Source organism: Tenrec ecaudatus, chromosome 2 (genome assembly GCF_050624435.1).
Source record: "Tenrec ecaudatus isolate mTenEca1 chromosome 2, mTenEca1.hap1, whole genome shotgun sequence".
NCBI lineage: Eukaryota > Metazoa > Chordata > Mammalia > Afrosoricida > Tenrecidae > Tenrec > Tenrec ecaudatus.
The window spans coordinates 191,821,279-191,839,926 of record NC_134531.1 but is presented as its reverse complement, the minus strand read 5'-3'; the positions used below and the strand labels follow the sequence as shown (position 1 = coordinate 191,839,926).

Below are 18,648 nucleotides of genomic sequence, written 5' to 3'. Positions count from 1 at the left end.
GTTCCCCACACATCGCTCCCTCGCACGTGCACAACCAAACTCTGCAAGGGCACTCGCTCATTCATTTGCCAAGTGCTAATTGGAGTTTATCGTGTGGCATGCGTGGTCTAAAGCTTGGGGATGGATCAGCAAGTCATACCCTGCCTCTGCCCGCTGTCAGGGAGCAGACAGGAGTGTGTGTGTGTGTGTATGTGTGTTGGGGGGCAGGGGTGCAGGTGGCAGGGAGGTTGGGAGGGACACCCAAACCTGGCTTTCTCTCTCCCTCACTCTCACTCTCCTGTAAATGCACCATCTTTACACACACACACACACACACACACACACACCACCTCCACTTCCGCTCACCCAGCTGGGGAGCCAGTGATCCCTCAAGAGTTACAGTCTCAGAATCCCCCAGGGGCAGTTCTTCCCTTCCCTACAGGGTCCCTCTGCGTCAGAATGACTCAGGCCAGCTCGGCTGATCTGAGATTCTGCTTCTGGTCTGCCTCTGCTTCCTTTCCTCCTTCTAGAACACAGCACTCTGGCTGCCTTCTTCCCTGGAGTGCTGGGGGAAGTGTATGTGTTAGCAGCTGGGAATGGGTCCTGCCAGGGCAGGAAGTGAAAGAGAAGCCCTCACCTTGTCTGAGCTCCCACTGTGCCCGGCACCACGCTAAGTCTTGGACACACATGAAACTCTTTGATTCTTCCGCCAAGCCACGTGGTGTGGGATCCTTGGCTCTGTGTGAGAAAACATACATGTGAGCACGTGGAGTGACTTGTCTGTGGGCGTGCAGTGAGTGGACAGCAGAGCCACGACTGGAACCCTGTCCTTGAGGGGTGCAGAGGGAATGCCCAGTGTGACCCTCTGCAGAGCCGGAGTGTGGATGCCATCCTTTCAGACCACTTCTGCTTCCTTCCTCAGCTGTGGCCTGCAAAGGTGGGCACTCACCTAAAGGGGTAAGGGAGGTGTGGAAGGGAGGTGAGGGGGCGGGGATTGGGCAGCACTTCCTCTGTCCATTGGGTCAGCCCTGATGGGCACCTATGAAGTGCCAGGCAGGGGCTTGCACACTGTGCTCCTGGAGTGCCCAGCTGGGCCAGAAGGGGCTCCTGGGGGCAGGCCCTCCCCCCACCTGCCCGGGAGCAGAGTCAAGAGGGAGGGGGCAGACGTTGCTGGTGCCAATGGTGTTGCTCTTGGATGGCAGCCGGGCCGAGGGAACACTGAGGCTGTTGTGTGAAGGACTGCCTCTGGCCAGTCGGGCCCCTTCCCAGGCCCCACTCCAGCCCAGCCCCGGCCGGGCCTCGCCTCAGCCCCATCCTCTCACCCACTCCTGATTCCTTCTCTTCAGCTTTCTTCAGAAACAACTTTTATGTTGTCAAAATCAAGAATATATCTATAGGAGAAAAAAGTCCGCAGAAGGATCTGTCCACCCACCCATGACTCTGAACCGACAGTGGTTATTCCCTGCCACTGACCGTGCACCCCTACTCTTCCTCCGGCTTGAGAGGGCGGGATGGCAGGGGGCACGGTGAGAGGCCACAGACAGGGGTTTGGACTCAGAGCCAGACAGACCAGGGTTTGAATCTTGAAGACTAGTGGACTCTGCCCTTGGACAAATCACTTATCCCCCAACCTCAACTTTACTTCCTGTGAAAGGGTGATCGGACCCCTCTTCTGACAGGCTGTAGGGCGAGGGTGCCTGGCCAACAGTGATGTGCAGGGCACAACGGTCCATGTCCACACAGCTCTTCTCAGCCAGGCCCACCTTGAGACCCCCCTCCTGGGGCCAAAGGTGGGCGGGACTGTGAGGGCCCCTCCCCAGCACTCATTTGAGTGTCTCCTCACTGCCCACCCACCCTTGGTTCTGAAACGTCTTTGTCCCATTTCCACCCTGGAGACAACAAAGCCCGGGGCAGAGTGATCCAGGCAAGGCGCCCGGTGATGACGTAGGCATCCTGGGAGAGCGCAGGGGCCCTTGGGACCAAGCTGGATGAAGGGCACTATGGGGACCTCAGGCTCTGCATAGGCCATTCCTGGCGCTTCCAAGAGTTTCAGCAGCTCTCCCACCCCCTTGTCCACTGGCGCGCACACTGGGGGCCCTATGTCCTGTGACGACAAGGCACTCTGGGGGCTCCCAGGGTTTGCCAGGCCCAGTTCTCTCCAGAATTGGGCCTGCAGAGCTCACACCCACTGGGTCTTGACGGGCATATGTTTGGAGGAGGTAGGGAGTGGGGTGGGCAGGACAGCTGGGAAGTAGCTAGAGACTAGCAGGAAGGGTAGTGGTCAGTGGTCTGACGGGAAGTGGTGACAAGTCCCAGAGGGGCTTCCACCTTTCTCTTCCTTGTCTGATGCCCACCTGGACCACGTAGGACAGAAAACCTACGTGATAAAGACTTCAACACCACAGGGTTTCAGTCACTCTTCACAACGCGGAGACTGGACGGGGAAAGGCCATCCTGCTTGTGTCCAATCGGCTCACATGGTGGGGCCTCAGTGCATGCTGCTCCTGCTGTCCTCGTCCCATCCTCCTCCTGGCAGCCAGCCCACCAGATGCATGCCGCTCAGCCTTTCAGGACGCCTGGCTCTGCCGAAGCCTTCCTGATCACTCTGAACAAGACCCTGAAACTCCTTCCTCCCTTGGGTGAGAAGCTCATTGTTTGCCTTGGCCAACTCCAAGTCCACAGGGTTTGGGTGGATCCTGCTCACTTCCTCGGCTTCTGTGGGGATGCATGTGCGCTCCAGACTGGCGGATGCGAATATGCCAGGCCGAGCCCCAGGGATTGGGCCAAGGATGAACACATGTCCCAAGTAGGGCAGTGACAGCCAGTCTAGAGACTTCGTGGAACGCACAGGAAACTAACTCTCGTAGGGGTGACTGAGCGGTGGTGGGCTGCTGACTAAAAGGTCGTCAGTTTGATTCTACCAGTCATCGCCCAGGAGACAGATGAGGCAGCCTGGTTCTGTGAGGATTTACAGGCTCACACACCCTGGGCTTCCCTGACCCTCATGAACACTTGATAACTTATAAATGATTATTGTTTTCATCTCTTACACTGACCACTTTCTCCCTTCACCCATGTTTCTGTTGAGCCCTTGGTATCAGCTCCTTTACCTCCCTCCCTGGTGTTAGTCTGGGTTGACTAGAGAAACAAATTCATATTGTCAACAGGAATCTGTAGCCAAGAGTATGTGCTTGGCCTCCAGTGAGCTATTTATCCTGTTGCACCTCCAAATGAAGTTGAGGTAGTTAGTTTATTGTGCCAACCTAGCTGATAAACACATGTGGGGTTAATTGAAGGGCAGAGGGATAAATGACTCAGTGAGCCTCGTCTTTCTAGTTCTTGGGTCTCTTGCTTTCTGATGGTCAGATCAGGGTGCAGCTGCCTTAGCCAGTTCCCTGCTTCAGCTGGCAAGGCTCACTTCCTGCAAGACATTCCTGAGGAGAATCCACATGGAACTACCTCGATGCAGCCCTGGGTGCTGGAGCAGCTGTGTGGAGACCCCTGCCAGCGCTGAGATGCTTACATATTCAGACTCGGCTTTCCTCCTGCAGTCAGCATCATTGCGTGTGTTTTGTGAGATGGAGGAGGACTTTGTGGATTGGTGTAGACCTTATGGGTTAATGTTGGACTTGTGGGCTTGGGCAGCACTGGGTTGGGATGTTTTCTTGATGTGCACTTACCTTTTATATAAAACTCTCCCTTATGCATGAATTTCTGTGGATTTGTTTCTGTAATGTAGAAGTCATCAAGCTGAGACCTGATTGACAGTCTCAACTCTACCCCCGCCTCAAGTGAACAGTGGATTATGTAATTGCCATGCCCCGTGGTAAATTATAATAATTTGATCCACTGTCTTTCTGATCACCTCACACGTCTCCAAAAGCTGGACAATGAAAAGGGGGGACTTGCATTTGAGTGTGTGCTGGCGAGGAATATGGCATATGCTGTAGATACCAGAACAACTAACCGATTGGTCCTGGAGGCTTGGAGAAGTGAGGGTGGGGAGGCTTCTTTATGTTCACTTGCACACGTCCGCAGGAAGGCTCCTGGCTAGCAAAGGGCAGGGTTTGGGTTAGAGTCGAGGGGTTCCCAACAAGAGGGGGAACCCTCCAAGCGATGGACTGAAAAGATAGCTGCAGTAGTGGGCGCAAACATCCCAAACTGTGAGGATGAGACGGGCACACGCTGTTCTGTTGAACACACGGTTACGGTGAGGCGGGGTCAACTGGGCAGCAGCTAACAACATGGTAGTTCTAGAGTAGGCTTTTGAAGGAACTGCCCAACTGTGTGCCACAATGCCATATCCTGTGCCAACTTCTCCACAGCCTCACCAACATCGAGGAGCCCTGGTGGCGCTGTGGGGTAAGCATTGGGCTGCTCACCACAAGGTCAGCAGTTCAAGCTCACCAGCTGCTCCTCAGGAAGAAAGTGCAGGCTGCCCCATGAAGATTCACGGTCTCAGAAACCCGCCAGCGGGTCACTGTGAGTTGGAATCAACGCATGGCTGAGGGTTGGGGTGTTTGGTTTTCACCAACACTTGCTGCTTTCTCTCAGCTTTCCCCTGGGAGTGAAGTGCTTTCTCAGTGTGCTTCTCCCGATTTTTGCCTCTCCTTCGCTTTCATCGACACCTACCTAATGCCCTCGGTGGTCCCCTGGTGGCATAGTGGTTCCGTGTTGGGCTGCGATTCAGGTCAGCAGCTGCTCTGTGGGCTTTCTACTCTCGCAAACAGCCACAGTCTCCGAAACCCACAGGCGCGGGGCTCCCCCGTTCGAAAGAGGCAGAATAGACGGGATGCGAGTTTTATTTTGCTTTGTTTTAAATGCCATGGTGGCAAAGTGGTTCCATGTTGGGCTGCTCACCACACGGCTGAAGGTCTAAACCCACCAGCTGCCTCATGGGAGAGCGTGGACACTGTCTGCTCCGGTAGGGACTTAGAGTCACAGAAACCCAAAGGAGTCATCCTGTGCCCTAGTGGGCTGCTACGAGTGAGAACTGAACCGATGGCAGTGGTGGGGTGGAGGGGGTGCCCAAGTGGCAAAATGGGCTCAGTATCGGACTGCTAACCATAAGGTCAGGGTTCAAACTCTCCAGGGGCTCTAAGGGAGAACAAAAGCTTTCCGCACCTGAACATATTTGTAGTCTTGGAAACCCTATAGCGTGGTTCTGGTCTTCCTTGAAAGGCTGTTGAGTGGGAATCGACTCCAGGGCAGTGGGCTTAATGGCTTATGATGTTGACTGTCTTTTTATGTACTTGTTGGGCATTTGTGTATCTTTTTTGGTGAAATGTCTGTTCAGGTCCCTAACAAGTTTTTTTTTTTAAACAACTCTTATTACTAAGCAATTTGACCTGTTCATATTTCCACCCTTTATACATAAAAGATGGAGGGCCAGTGGTATAGAGGTAAGTGTTTGCCTCTTAACCAGAGCTTGGCAGTTCAAACCCACCACCAGCTCTGTGGAAGAGAGACCTGCTTCCACAGATGAAATCAACTGCCATTCAGTTGATTCCGACTCTTAGCGGCCTTATGGGACAAGATGGAACCACCTCTGTGGGTCTTTCAGGCTGTAGCTCTGTGGGACTAGAAAACCTCTACTTTCTCCTGAAGAGCAGCTGGTAGTTTTGAATTGCTGACCTTGTAGGTGGCAGCCGTCAGTAAACACTGTGCCAGCAGGGTTCTGATTGCATAAAGAAAATCCCGGTGGGGGGTGGGGCTCTACTCTGCCTCCTGGGGTCAGTTCTTTGAGTGGGAAATGAACTCCATGGCACCCCCCCCCAACAGTCTACAGACAAGGGTCCCCATGAATGTCCTCTCCCACCCAGGAGATTCCTTCTTCCTCTGGGCCTCCCTGTCTTGTTGGGCATTTGGTCCTAGTGCTCATCTGTTGACAGTCAACAAGTGCATTCTGCCATCTTCTCTTGGCTGGAACCCTTTCATGGCTTCCCAGCGCTTTTATGATAAAGGTCTGTGTTAATGATCTACTGCTGCATAACAAAGTAGCCTCAAATTTAGTGGCTTCAAATGATAAAGCTCCCAAGGGCTGTGTGCCTCTGGTTCAAGGTCGCTTACAAAGTTGCAGTTAGGATGTCAGGTGGGACTGCAGCCACCTAGAGGCTCATTCATATGGTGAGAAGCAGGGGGACTCAGCTCCTTGAAGGTGCTGGCGGAGACCTGTGTTTCTGCCCATGTGAGTCTCTCCGTAGGGCTGCGTGGGGGTCTTCATGACATGTCAGGTGGCTTCCCTCCCGGCAGGTGATTGATGCAAGAGTGAGGAGCTGCCACGAGGTGTGTGAAGTGTCCTCCAAAGTCACACTTGGTCATTCCTGCCTCATTTTAGAAGTGAGTGACTAATTACTGCCCACACTCAGGGGAGGGAATTACATTCTACTTTAAAAGTTCTTGTAAATATACACAGCAAACGTGTGCACACTCACCAGGTGCTCCAAGTTCCATGCAGTGGCATTGATAACCTTTTTGGACTCTTACGGGCACTCTCACCCACCTGTCCGGTTCTTCTGCTTCCGCTATCTTAAACTCACCACCCCTCAAGCTCCTATCTAATCCTTCAAGTTGCTGTTGTCGTTTTCATCCCATGGAGATAATTCTTAAAAGCGCATACTGCTCAAGACAAACATTTTTCACTAGTTAAACGAAACCACGGTTTGGTTTTAAGAAGACTTCAAAGGACCCTTCTGGTTAAAAGTTTGGAGATTATCTCAGGGGAATAGTTTCAGGGGCTCATCCAACCTTCATGGCACCAGGAAGGCTAGAGTCCACAGGAATGTGAGATTATGCCCTGCATTCCCCCACCTTTGATCAGGATTCTTCTATCGAGTCTTTGATCAAAGTAATGGTACCTGAACACCAACCAGTTCTGGTCTCCTGGCAAAGGTGCGGCGGGGGTGGGGTGGGGTCTATTGATGGGAGCAATCAAGCGCACATTCCATTTGCTCCCATTCCTGACTCTTCTTCCTCTCCTGCTTCAGCGGAACAGAGACTATTTGTGCCTTGAATGGCCACTTGCAATCTTTGAAGACCCTAGCACTCTGCAGTGACTAGCAGGTCAAACAGAGGCACTAAACACACTGCGAGGCCAATTAACTGGGATGGTCCATGAAACCATGACCCGAAACCGCCAAAGCAAGAACCGAAAGCCCATGAGGTGTTTGATTGTAAAACCACCACATCTGGGGGGAGAATCAGCCCCATTCTACTGCTCATTCATTGCAGCATATCACTTCCTCTCCAGCAGTCTTTCAGAGCCCAGCAGCCACACTCAGAAGCTAACCACCCAAACCAGACTCACTTAGTTTGGACTCCCATCCACGTGCAGAACCTTTCAGCTCATGGAACCAACTTATTAGCCACCTCCAGCAAAACGGCCTGTTTCCTGGGAGCACAAACCCCCAAACACAGCCTGTGTGCCAGTGCAGTGAAGTAAAAATGGCATGGCCCTGTAAATCAAAGCACACTTGAGCCCAACCCATCTCCACTCTCGCTCTGACCCTTTATGTGCACCTGTACAACTTACCTGTCCAGTATGCTCGGTAGCGTGGAGGGCGGCGGGAAAAGAGGAAGGCCTTCAAGGAGATGGATCGACACCGTGCTGCAAAAATGGGCTCAGGCCTGGGAACAATTGCAAGGCTGGTGCAGGACCGTGCAGGGTTTCATTCTGTTGTGCACAGGGTGGCTATGGGTTGGAATTGACTCAGTGGCACTTAATAACCCCACCACCTGTCCATTTCCCTGTGGTTCTGAGAACCCCCGATAGTCAAGTAGTCAGAGTTGCTAACTGTTCTCGGGGCTTCTTGCGCAGAGCTTTGAAATGAAGCTACTTGGCATTGGATTTCTGTGCACATTGAGCCCACGCCCATTCTGGCTTGCTCGCCGTGTGCGGAAGCAGCCTTTGCAGACCCCTTCTTGTGGTACTCATGGTTGTACCTGTCTACTGGGCAGCTGTGCCAGTAGGGAAGCTGTGCTTGAAGGGAAGGCTCTTACAACAACAAACATTGTGGTGCCTTTTAGAACCCCAGGATGACTAATCTGACCCTGGCCTTGCCCAGTAGAAAGAATGTTTGTCATTGGAGCCGTTTCAGGTTCGGGGATAGGGCAGAACAGGAAAATGGTGGCTTTTTGCACTATTATTTGTTGCCCTCATCATTTTGAAAACATTTCCCTTCTACTTGAGCCCTTGGTATCAGGTCCTCAGAAAATGTTATGTGTCCTCCCCTAGGTCTCTTGTCGCTTGGGCCTGGGGCTAGTTGCCGCTGGTTGCTGGGTGACCTGTCTGTGGGTGCTAAGAACTGCACCAGGGCATTGGCAAGGCTGACTTCTCAGAAGCAGATCACTCTTACTTTCAGGCCTTACTTCCACACTGCCTGCAGGTGGATTTGAACTGCCAATCTTAACCATTTGGACCACCCAGGGACGTTTGGCTAAGGCCCATGGTGGTGGTGGTTAGGTGCTGTCAAGTCTGGTGTCCATTGTCGCAGCCACTGTGTCACCATCTCATGGAAGGTCTTCCTCTTTTTCGCTGAGCTTTTAGCTAGGGCTGAGGTTCTGCCAAGCAATGGCATTTGGTCCAGAGAGCCAATGGTGCCAGGTGGGGGTTCTAGCAACAGTAATTAGCTACTGGGGTGAGGAGGCATGTCCGGTGTCTGGGCCAGTGGTATAGATAGCAGTGTCCAGTGTGTGGTGTTGGCAGACAATGGTGACCTCTCTCCTGCACCAGCTCTGTGTCACTTGGGCAGAACCTGGTGATGTCGCCCAGCACAGTGACTGCAGACACTGAAAGCAGCTGGAATGTATTTCTGTTCTTTACTATTGAAAACTCTGGCGGAGAGGGTGAAGTGGCCTGCAGGACCTGGCTCCTGCCAATCGCTCTCCTTACCTGGTGGCTTACTCCCCCTCCATCAAGATGCTGGGCATTGCCTTGTCCTGTCCCAGGCTTATGGTGCATGCTGTTTCCTCAGTCTGAGCAGTCTTCCTCCCCCCCTCCCCCTTTGTCCTGCTGGCTCATTCCTACTCTGCCTTCCTGACTTGGCTTACATGTCACTTCACTTCTTCTGGGAGACCTTCCCTACCCCCTCCAGGACAGGCTCTGCCCTCCAATGATGCTCGCACTGGTCCTTTCCTTTCCAACTGAGCACAATCGGAAGGAGTCACTGGTCCCTGAGGTCGTAGAGGGCAGATCATATCTCATTTGTCTGCACAGGTTCAGGGCCCTGCGGATAGTGGTCAAAGAGCTGTCAGCCTAAGTGAACTAGGAGGACGCAGAGGCCATTATAATAAAGCTTACCAGGGGCGGTGGTCGAGGAGCGCGGCACAGCCAACTGCACCATGGAGCTCAGGGGTCCTCTCAGAGTGAGCAGAAGCATTCTGCTTGACAAGGGCAGCGGCTGCATGGATTAGGCGGAACTCCTTCCCTCCTGAGTGACAGAGCTCAACATACGCTGATTCAAGGAAAAGGGGACTTCCTGGCTTGTATTACTAAACCTCCGGGAGCAATTCGCTTCAGGCATGGTTGGATCCAGATGTGCTCATTTGAAATCAGCACACCCCAACTCTCAGCTCTGCTTTCCTGTCTGGGCTGCATGGAATTGACGGCCACTAGCAGCTCCAAACTCGAGATTCTGATTGCCCAGGCCTCGGTCAGAGCCTTAGCCCTGGAATTGGGGACTGGGGCTAGTCCCTCAGAACCACAGGGTCTAGGGGTGAAACAGCGATGCCTCTCTCCAAAAGAGAGGCCAACAAGTAAGCCATGCAGTGTGCGTGCGTGCTCCCAAGCAGCAGACTACAGTACATATCCCCCAAAGAGGCAGTGCTCTCCGGAAGGAAGGAAGGTGCTGAGGAAGGACAGGGGGCCTCGGGGAATTCTGGATGCAGGGCTGCTGAGAGACTCCGTAAGCAAAAGCTTCAGGGCTGGCTGCATTGGGAGACTCATCTCTCCACTGCAACTTCTTGGTGTGTAAATGCTACAAGACTTCGCCCGCTTTACACAAATTGGGAAATCGAGCCTTTGCTGGTTACAAGAGCTGGGAAAGTGCCCCCTATCCTCCCTTGCTTCCATGATCCCACCAATAACTGTCAAGTCTGCCGTGCTGGCGTCTAGCTGTGAGGCCAGAAGCTGGGCCACCCGTATTTCAAATGTGTGGGTCACAACATACTATGGGTGCCAGACTGGAAATGCCAGAACACTTCACCGGGCTCGTGCAGAACCAGTACACGGATCAAGAGGCAGTCGTTGGAAAGGCATGGGAATGGGTTAACATCAGGAAAGGTGGCCGTCAGCATACTTAGGCACTCTGAATGCTCAGCAAAGCGTCAGAGAAGTTGGACTAGATGAAGAAGCCAGCACGGGGTAGAGGCAGACGCATTCACCACATGTGAGATGCCGACGCTACACCTCGCTTGCTGAAAGCAGAGGACTTGAAGCACTTACCGATGAAGACTAGTATTCAGTATAGATTGCACCTTAAAGAAAACAAAAACCCTCACAACTGGACCAATAGAAAAAAGTAAATGATCAATGGAGATTAGACTGAGGTCGTCAAGGACTTCATTTTACTTGGTCTGCTATCAATGTTCATGGAAGCAAGTCAATAAATCAAACAACACATTGCATTGGGAAAAACTGTATGTCTTTAACAAGCTAACGAAGATGTCACCTCGAGGACTAGGGTGTGCCTGACCCCAACCAAGCCTTGGTCTTTTAAATAAATCAATGTGCATGTGAAAGCTGCTCAGTGAATAATGAATGAAGACTGGAGAAGAATTGATGCCTTTAAATGGGGTGCTGACTATTTTGTATTAGGAGTATAAAACACAGCACAAACTTTTAGAAGAACCAACAAATCTGTCTTGGAAGAAGTAGAGCTGGAATGTTTCATCTCTTGTACTTTGGACATGTCATGAGGAGGAACCAGTCTGTGGAGAAGGACATCATGCGGGTAAAATAGAGGTCCAGGGGAGAACAGGAAGGCCTGCAGAGAGATGGACTGAGACCGTGGCTTCCACAGTGAACTCAACCTTCTCAACGACTGTGAAGGTGGTACAGGGCCACACAATTCTGTTCTCAGATGGGTTGCTGAGTTGCAAGCAGCTCAATGGCTCTGAACATGTTATTAAATGTATAATTAAGAGATCTTTATATGTGATTTTGCTCAGTACCACCAGTTGCTATTGATTCTGTCTAATGTGAGTCGAAGTATAATTCCACTTCATAAGGTTTTCAATAGCTGCTTTTCATAGATAGATAGGCGTCCTTCCACCGTGCCTCTGGGTGGATTTGAATCGCCAAGCTTTTCGATTGATAGAGCATGTTAACCATTTGTGCCCACCAGGCTGCCACTGCTAAGTGCTGTTGAATCCATTTCGGCTCATGGGGACACTGTGACAGAGTAGATGTGTCCTGCAATACCGGTTTTCTCGGCTGTAATCCTTAGATCAGACGGCCACATCTTCCTTCCATGGAGTCGCTGGTGGGTTGCAACTGTCTGCCTTCCACTTAGCAGCACAGTGCGCACTTCATCAAGGTGCCACTCCGGTTCCTTTGGCCACAGGCACGCCCCCACCCCGGTTCCAGGTGTCCTTCAGTGTTACAAAACACGGCAAGGGTTCTGCAAAAGGGCAGCATTCTCTACCAAGTGGCCGGGGCCCCTGCGTGCTGCTCCCTTCTTGGAACCCAGGGGCTCTCCACGCTGGGAGTTCTCTGGAAAGGAGCACGTATGGACACAGAGCCTGTGAGCTCTGGCAAGGGAGGTGTCTGTCCTGTCTCTGTAATGCAGGCCTGGCCCAGGGCATGGAGGACAAGGTGGACAGAGGGTCAAAGGAGACTGGTTTTTTGTGGCATTTGACACTTGGCATTGTCTATCACAAGATCTGGTCAGAACAGCTCATCTGGCGGGTCTGTGGTGAGGGGCCTTTATTCTCCTGAGAAGAATGCGCCTACTGGCTCAGCACTACCTCCTCGGGGCCTGCGAGTTCTTACAGCTCACACTTCCTGGGTAGGAAGAGCAAGGCCTCTGGTCAGATGAAGTTGAGGACAGTGCTCAGACTGGTCCCAGGATCCCTAGCTCCCCACTTGACTGTGTCCAGTGGTGGCCTAAGAGTTTTACATGCATGATCCTGTTTCATCCATTCCTTGGGGTTCATCAGCCTCAAGGCTTGGGGGCCAAGGATGTTGGAATTCCCCAGCAGCAACTGACCTCTTGCTGAAGGATGGAAAGAATCACTTCTGGCCAATGTCTTGCCTCCCTCTGTACCCGCTCCCCACCAATCAGATTGAATTAGGTTTCTGTTATTTCCTAAGTCATTGAGATTTAATAGAGCTGTGCCAGGCCCATCTGTCTCGGGCTTCACCTCCCCACAGACACTCTGAGCTTTCTCCAGGCCACTAGCATAAATCACATAGCTTCCTCATGTGCCAGGCACAGCCATTTTTGCACATCCATCTTTCCATTCTCCAGAGTCCCCTAACCTGCTGCTGCTGAGCCAGTGCTCTCTGAGGGACCCTGGAGGAGAGCAGGGTGGCCCCACGGCATTTCCAGGGCTGTAGGGTTTCAAAAAGCAGACGGTCACACATCTTTCTCCCCATGCGGCTGATGGCTCCAAACCACCGGCTTTTCTCACCAGCAGCTGAGTACTGGATCACTGCACCACCAGGGCTCCCAGGAACCTCTGCCCAAAGGGAGATACGACTGTTCCACCCTGAGGCCCAGAGAAGTTCATCAAGATCACCTAGCCCAGCAGTGGCAGAGCTGGGGCTGGCCCCTGGCTGCCTAGTTCCGGGGCCCGGAGGGGTTGTGTGTGTTTTCTTTGCTACTGCACGAGGCTGCCTCGCCACAGTCAATGCCTTCCCAGTCACATGGGTGCTCAGAATAAGAGGGATCCTGATTTGAAGACGGGATTCATTGGCTCAAATTCCTGAGTGCCACAAGAATAGCCAAAATAAGAGATCAGCAATACCAATTCAGAGTAAATGGAGCTCTTATACAGTGGGAAATCATTTGGTGGATAAGCATAAGGTTGCTAACCACAAGGTCTGTGTTTCAAACCCAATTGTCTCTTGGGAGAATGAGGCTGTCTGCTCCTATGGGGATTTAGTCTGTAAACCGCTGTATAAGACCACTGAGTCAGAACTGACTTGATGCCAACAGGTTTGGAGTTTCAGACAAGGTAAATATATAGTTCCTCTATGATGTAGCAATTCTACTCCTAAGTGTGTGTGTGCACGTGCGCACATGTGTGCACTGATAACATGTACCGAAATTTTCACAGCAGCTTTATTTATAATAGCCAGAAACCAGTCAATCATCCATCAACAGTAGAATGGCTAAAGTGTGGAGTAGTCATACAATGCACTACTATGCAGCATGATAAACGTAAGCTTCTGATACACACAATGACATGGGTAGCTCTTACAGGTATAACATGAGACCACAGAGAACTGAGTCCACTTTTTAAAGTCCAAGAGCAGGTAGAACTGCAGTAGGAGGGGAGAGGTTGGCTAAGGACAAGGGAGTTCCTGGGAGGCTCGTGTGGACGATTAGGGTTTTGCACTTTCCTGTGGAGCAGGCTGCCCAGTGGGGTACACATCTATATGTTTTCATCAAGTAAGCACATGGTATAGGTTCATCATGTTGTATCCTAAAAATTGATGGCCATTACTGGATCTCAAAGAATCAAGGGAGAACATGAAGATGTCAAAACGAAAATATCCTCAGGTCTGGTGGACAATAGTGATTTGTGTCTGCCAGCAGCCACTACCCCCTGCCCCCCTTTTTTTCTCTTTTGGGGATGCAGTAGCGAGCAGGCACCTCTCTGGCTTTGGACGTGAGCAGCTAACCCAGGCCCCGCATCACAGCACTGCTTCCCTCTGGCAGGACCAAGCTGATTCAAGAGCTGACCCCAGAACGTTTGTTGGAACGGGCAGAGGCTGCCAGTCTGTCAGGAATAAGCCTGTGGCCACCAATAACCATCTTGCCCTCTCTTGGAGAGCCCGAGGCAAGCAGAGTAAGAAGAAGTTATCCCCGTACTGGGGCTTTCATAATGCAAATCAACTCATTCCCTTCTTTAGCTAACCACTATGATTTGGTTTCCTTCATCACAATCAGAACATATTATCCTGGGAATCTTGGGTAAAATTATGAGTACTATAGGAGGCAGCGTGGAGTGAAAAATAAGCATTGAGTGTCACCTCCCTGCTTGGTGGGTGTTGACGTTGCTCCTATGAGCTGCTCATGGCTGAGGCCAAGGCTCTGCCTGGGGGTGGGGCAGCAGGCCCCAGGGGTCTTCTAAGGATGACTCTGGACCTAGCGTGGAAGGGCTCTGGCTTAGAAGTCTACAGAGCAGATTCTAATCTCCATTTTGCTTCTTCTAAGAGGAGCAACCCTGGCAAATCATCACTATATTCCTCGAGGCTGCGTATTTCTCTGTGAAATAGGAGTTACAACTTAGCTCAAAAGGTTGACATGAAAATCCAATGTAATGTGTTGAAATGCTAGTTTCTCAACTTCTCCAGCTGTTTCACATCCTTGCCAAATTAGTTCCCACATCCTGAGCATTCCTACAAGAGCCCTCTATAAATATGAGGGGTTCAAAGGTTCATGGACAAATTCTTTTTCCCTTGCATTATTGAAAAATTATTTCAGAAATTTTAAGTTTCATGAACATGTAATTCACATACCATACAATTCAATGGTTTAAATCCCCATTATCTTTTAATTCCATTTTCCACAAACCTTCTGAAGCCCTTTCGTAACCCTCTAACCCATTGTCATAGTTATATTCACCTGTATGTGAGTTCCCCAAGGACAAGTGTCCACCTCCACCTCACCACCTTCAGAACTGGCTGGCACACAGCGGGCTGGCATTCCCAAGTTCAGCCTGAGAAGTCTGGTTCATGGCCTGGCATGTACTCACCCTGCCCCTTCCTTTCTCACCTGGAGAATGGGGTCAATTCTGTCATCTGGGGTATTGTACAGGGACTCCGGGGGAATGGCTGAGGCAGTCATGCTTGACCACGTGGGTCCCCAATTAAGTGGGAAAAGGGACCTCGCTGTCTGGGTACTGACCTCAACTCTGGCTGTCTGCAACCTGGGCTGCTGGGGCCGAGACTAGTGTAGTCACCTCCTTCCTCAGCACCTTTTTGGTCCATGGACAAGGCTCTTCAGGCTGGGCGGACGGGACAAACTTCTGTGTAAGAGCCAGCAGGCAAAGCCACCTTGGTCTGTGCACCCTCGCCCATTCATGCCCAGACTTCACGACACCTGCCCTGGGCACTGGATGCAGAGGAGTGAGGCCACGTCATTGGCCTGGAGAGCTACTGGGCCCCAGCTCCACACGGCCTCCCTAGCTCCTTCCCGCCCCCAGCATTCCCGCTCCACACTGCAGCGATCCTTTCAAAACAGAAAGCTGATCCCCAGCTTAACTCCTCCTAAGCTGTCCTTGAGGCCCTGTGCAACAGGGGCAGGGGACTGAATGGATGAGGATGGTGTCGAAGTCTCAAGGACCTGGAAGACTTCTAGATCTTTTTCTGTCCTAACTCTCCAAGTCAAACCTGCGGGCCCTGGGGGTCTGAGTGACATGATGGTGACAGGTCAAAACAGACACACTGGATCCAGTGGCACTATGGTCCCCAATCCCAGGTCTGCAAAGTTGCAGGCTGGCTAGTGGGAGAAATTTTTTATTTGAATGCGTCAGTGACCACGAGGCACAGAAGCTTGCATGCGTGTACACACACACACACACACACACACACACACACACACACACACACAATGCAAAGGCATTTCATAGGCAAAAGGAAGGGGCATGGGAGAGCAGGCTATAAGAGCAACTAGGGGCTTTTTGGACCCTATGAAGAGGGTCAGGGATGGTATCACTCCCTAGAATGCCTGCTTCAAAGCAACAAGGAGAAATCCACTTCCAGCCCCAGCCCACCAAACCCAGAGTTGAAGAATCTCAGTTTGGGGCCCGAGAAGATGCTTCCTCGCTGGAGAAACCTGGACCAGCTCTCCATTCCTTTCCTTGGGAGCCCCTTTGGCCTCCTTGGTACCCAGATATCTCCTGGCAGAGAAAGGCTAGCACCACAGCTCCTAGGCAAGCAGTGTGTTGCGCATGGTTAGGAGTGGGCCAGTAGGGCCCAAGGGCTGCAGTGACCCATGGGCTGGCTGGCGTAAGGCAAGTTGCCTTTTAGGGCACAGAATTATCATGAAAGCTTGCATGTGGGGGACACGCCCCTGGGTCAGACTGTCACTTGTGTCCACTGGATCTAAGGCCTTCTCTGGCTCCAGTTGGCCCCAGCTGCTGCAGCTCCTTAGCACCATTCAGGGACCATGGAGAAGGGGCAGGAGAGAGCGCAGTGCTCAGTTAGGGCTGTGTGTCCCTGCTCCGGGAGACTGCACAGTGGGCAGACCCTGCACAACTGGCCAGCATTTGGTCCTGGCTCAAGAGAAGCTGTCATTTTGGGGGAGGAAGAGTGTTTTCATCGCTACAAGTTACTATGTTGTAGCCACTTCCACCTGGCATTTCCCACCCTGTCCAGAGTCTGGCATGAATGTCCTAGGTTCCCTGCCTCTCCCCAGAGCCAAGGAGAGCTAATGTCTTCAGCTGCAGATTTGTCCCAAAGTGACCTTCAGAGCAAAACTAGGCCCTGAAGTCTTGCAACTATGGCCTATAAGGCTGGGAAGGAGGATGGTCATCCTCCAGTTTACCACCCAGTGAGTCTCCATTCCGATTATAGGGGCTCAGGCCAAAAGGAGGAACACAAGTAGGGGCAAACTGGGGTGGATGACTCCAACTGCCTGGGTCAATCACAGGTTGCAGTGGTCCAATCCTGCCTCAGGTATACGTACTCTGTGGTGCGAGAGGCAATGGGAGCCAAAGGAAGCCCAGTCACGGACGCCGTGCTTATGGCTCGTCGAACAGGGAATGCTGGGTTGAAGCATCTCTAATTTTCAAAGGTGGTGGAGTCTTTCTGAATGGGTTGCCCTTGCACTGGAATCTGGCCCAAGGGTAATGCCATTACTTTGGGTGACCTGAAATTGAAGAAGGAACAAAGGGCAAGAGTCAGCGTGTGGTGGGGTTATGAACGTGTTCCCAGTGGTTTGTTCAATGACACTATGGCTCTCGCCGGCTGGGCTTGGAGTCTGGCGGCTCCCTTCCCTTCGCACATGCTAGGCATGGTTCGGGGCGCGTTGTTCCCTTCATTCTAGCTCATCCTTGCAGCAGGGGTTAGACCCACCCATCACAGAGGAGCAAACAAGAGTTCAGAAGTTTACATTACTTGCTCTAAGTAAGTCTGGAAGTGGAAGCTTCAGGGCGTGGCCTCATCCTGTCCCACATTCCCCTTCTCACCAACCTGCAGTGTCTCTCCTGACACACTTTATCCACTCTCTGGGTACCTCCACTACTTGCTATTGTCTTATAGGATCTGTCTCTGTCCCCGAGGGAGGACCCAGAGGATCAGGGGCATTTTGGCTTTGGTTTCTAGTATAGTGCCAGCAACCAAAACAGAACCTTGTGCACACAGGTGCTAAATGAGTTCGCGTGGAATCACTGACAGTTCACCTCTAGTAGTCTAGAACCTTAGTATTTCTAGATCTTTGACACATACAGCAAAACCTGTGTTGGCTGGAACTCATGTAAGGTGGAAACCTACCAGAGAAAGATAATGCAAGCCTTTTCCACTAACAGAGACCGACAGAGAGGGGCTAAGACGGCACCATGTCAAAGGTGAGGATTACTTGTTCTGGGGAAAACTTGCCAGGTCCCGAAAACTAGGCAGTCCAGGTAAGTTCCGGCTCTCCCAGGCTTCACTGAAGCCCCACTCCTCCCATTAGCTAATTAGTCCCATTTGGCAGAGGCAGAGCAAAACAAGAATGGACTTTGGAATCAAACAGGTCTGAATCCTGGAGCTATCTCCAAGCAACTGTGTGTGTGGCCTCGGACAAGTTATTCATCCTACCTGACATTTGGTTGTACTACAAGGGCTTCTAGTTCAGAGCTGCCATTGAGAAGGAAATGTGAAATTTACACATTCAACAAACGGTAACTATTATCATTATAGCTAGATGATTATCATTATAAGTCAGAGAGGTTCACTGACTTATCCAAAGTCCCACAGTGGAAAGTGAGAGACGAGAGCAGTTAAAACACTGGTGTTTTCAGTCTAGGTAGCTCAAGGCAGGCCGAGGAGCACTGAGGGTGCAGTGGCTGGCTGGCTCTGGGTGCTCTGCAGAAATTACCACCAGCCAGCTGCCAGGAGGGATGCTGAGACACTGTGAGCGCTCCAGGCTGGGCTGCTGAAGTCCGTTCCTCAAAGGCCCCAAATGAAAAACACACAAGAAGCTGTCTGCTACCATGTAGGAAAGAAGACTTGCAATGCAGGGAACTATTTAATATGGCGCATCTAGCCACCGTCTGTGTGATTCCCACTTAATGATCTTTGTATCCCTGATGAGTTTGGCTAAGATAGTGGAGGAAGCTACAGAGTGGGGTGTCTCTAGGATACTGACTGCATTATGTATGTAATTGCACCGGGAATGATTGCTAACAGAGGTAACTGTAATTGCCATTCTCTGCATATAAAATCAGTCATTTCAGAAGCAGGGGAGCTGCTCATTTGGATCTTGAGATCCGTGTGCATTGAATCTCCTTGATCCAGGA

At 51.6% G+C, this 18,648-nt stretch overlaps 1 protein-coding gene across 1 annotated transcript in view; it reads right to left on the bottom strand.

The window, feature by feature from the left end:
- Positions 1 to 13,258: 13,258 nt before the first annotated feature.
- ZNF346 (zinc finger protein 346) overlaps positions 13,259 to 18,648 on the bottom strand; it is a 48,761-nt gene continuing 43,371 nt past the window's right edge. Inside the window, exon 7 of the mRNA XM_075542010.1 lies at positions 13,259 to 17,018. Coding sequence (XP_075398125.1) covers positions 16,931 to 17,018 — 88 coding nt within the window. The 3' untranslated portion in view covers positions 13,259 to 16,930. The remainder of the gene's footprint in view (positions 17,019 to 18,648) is intronic.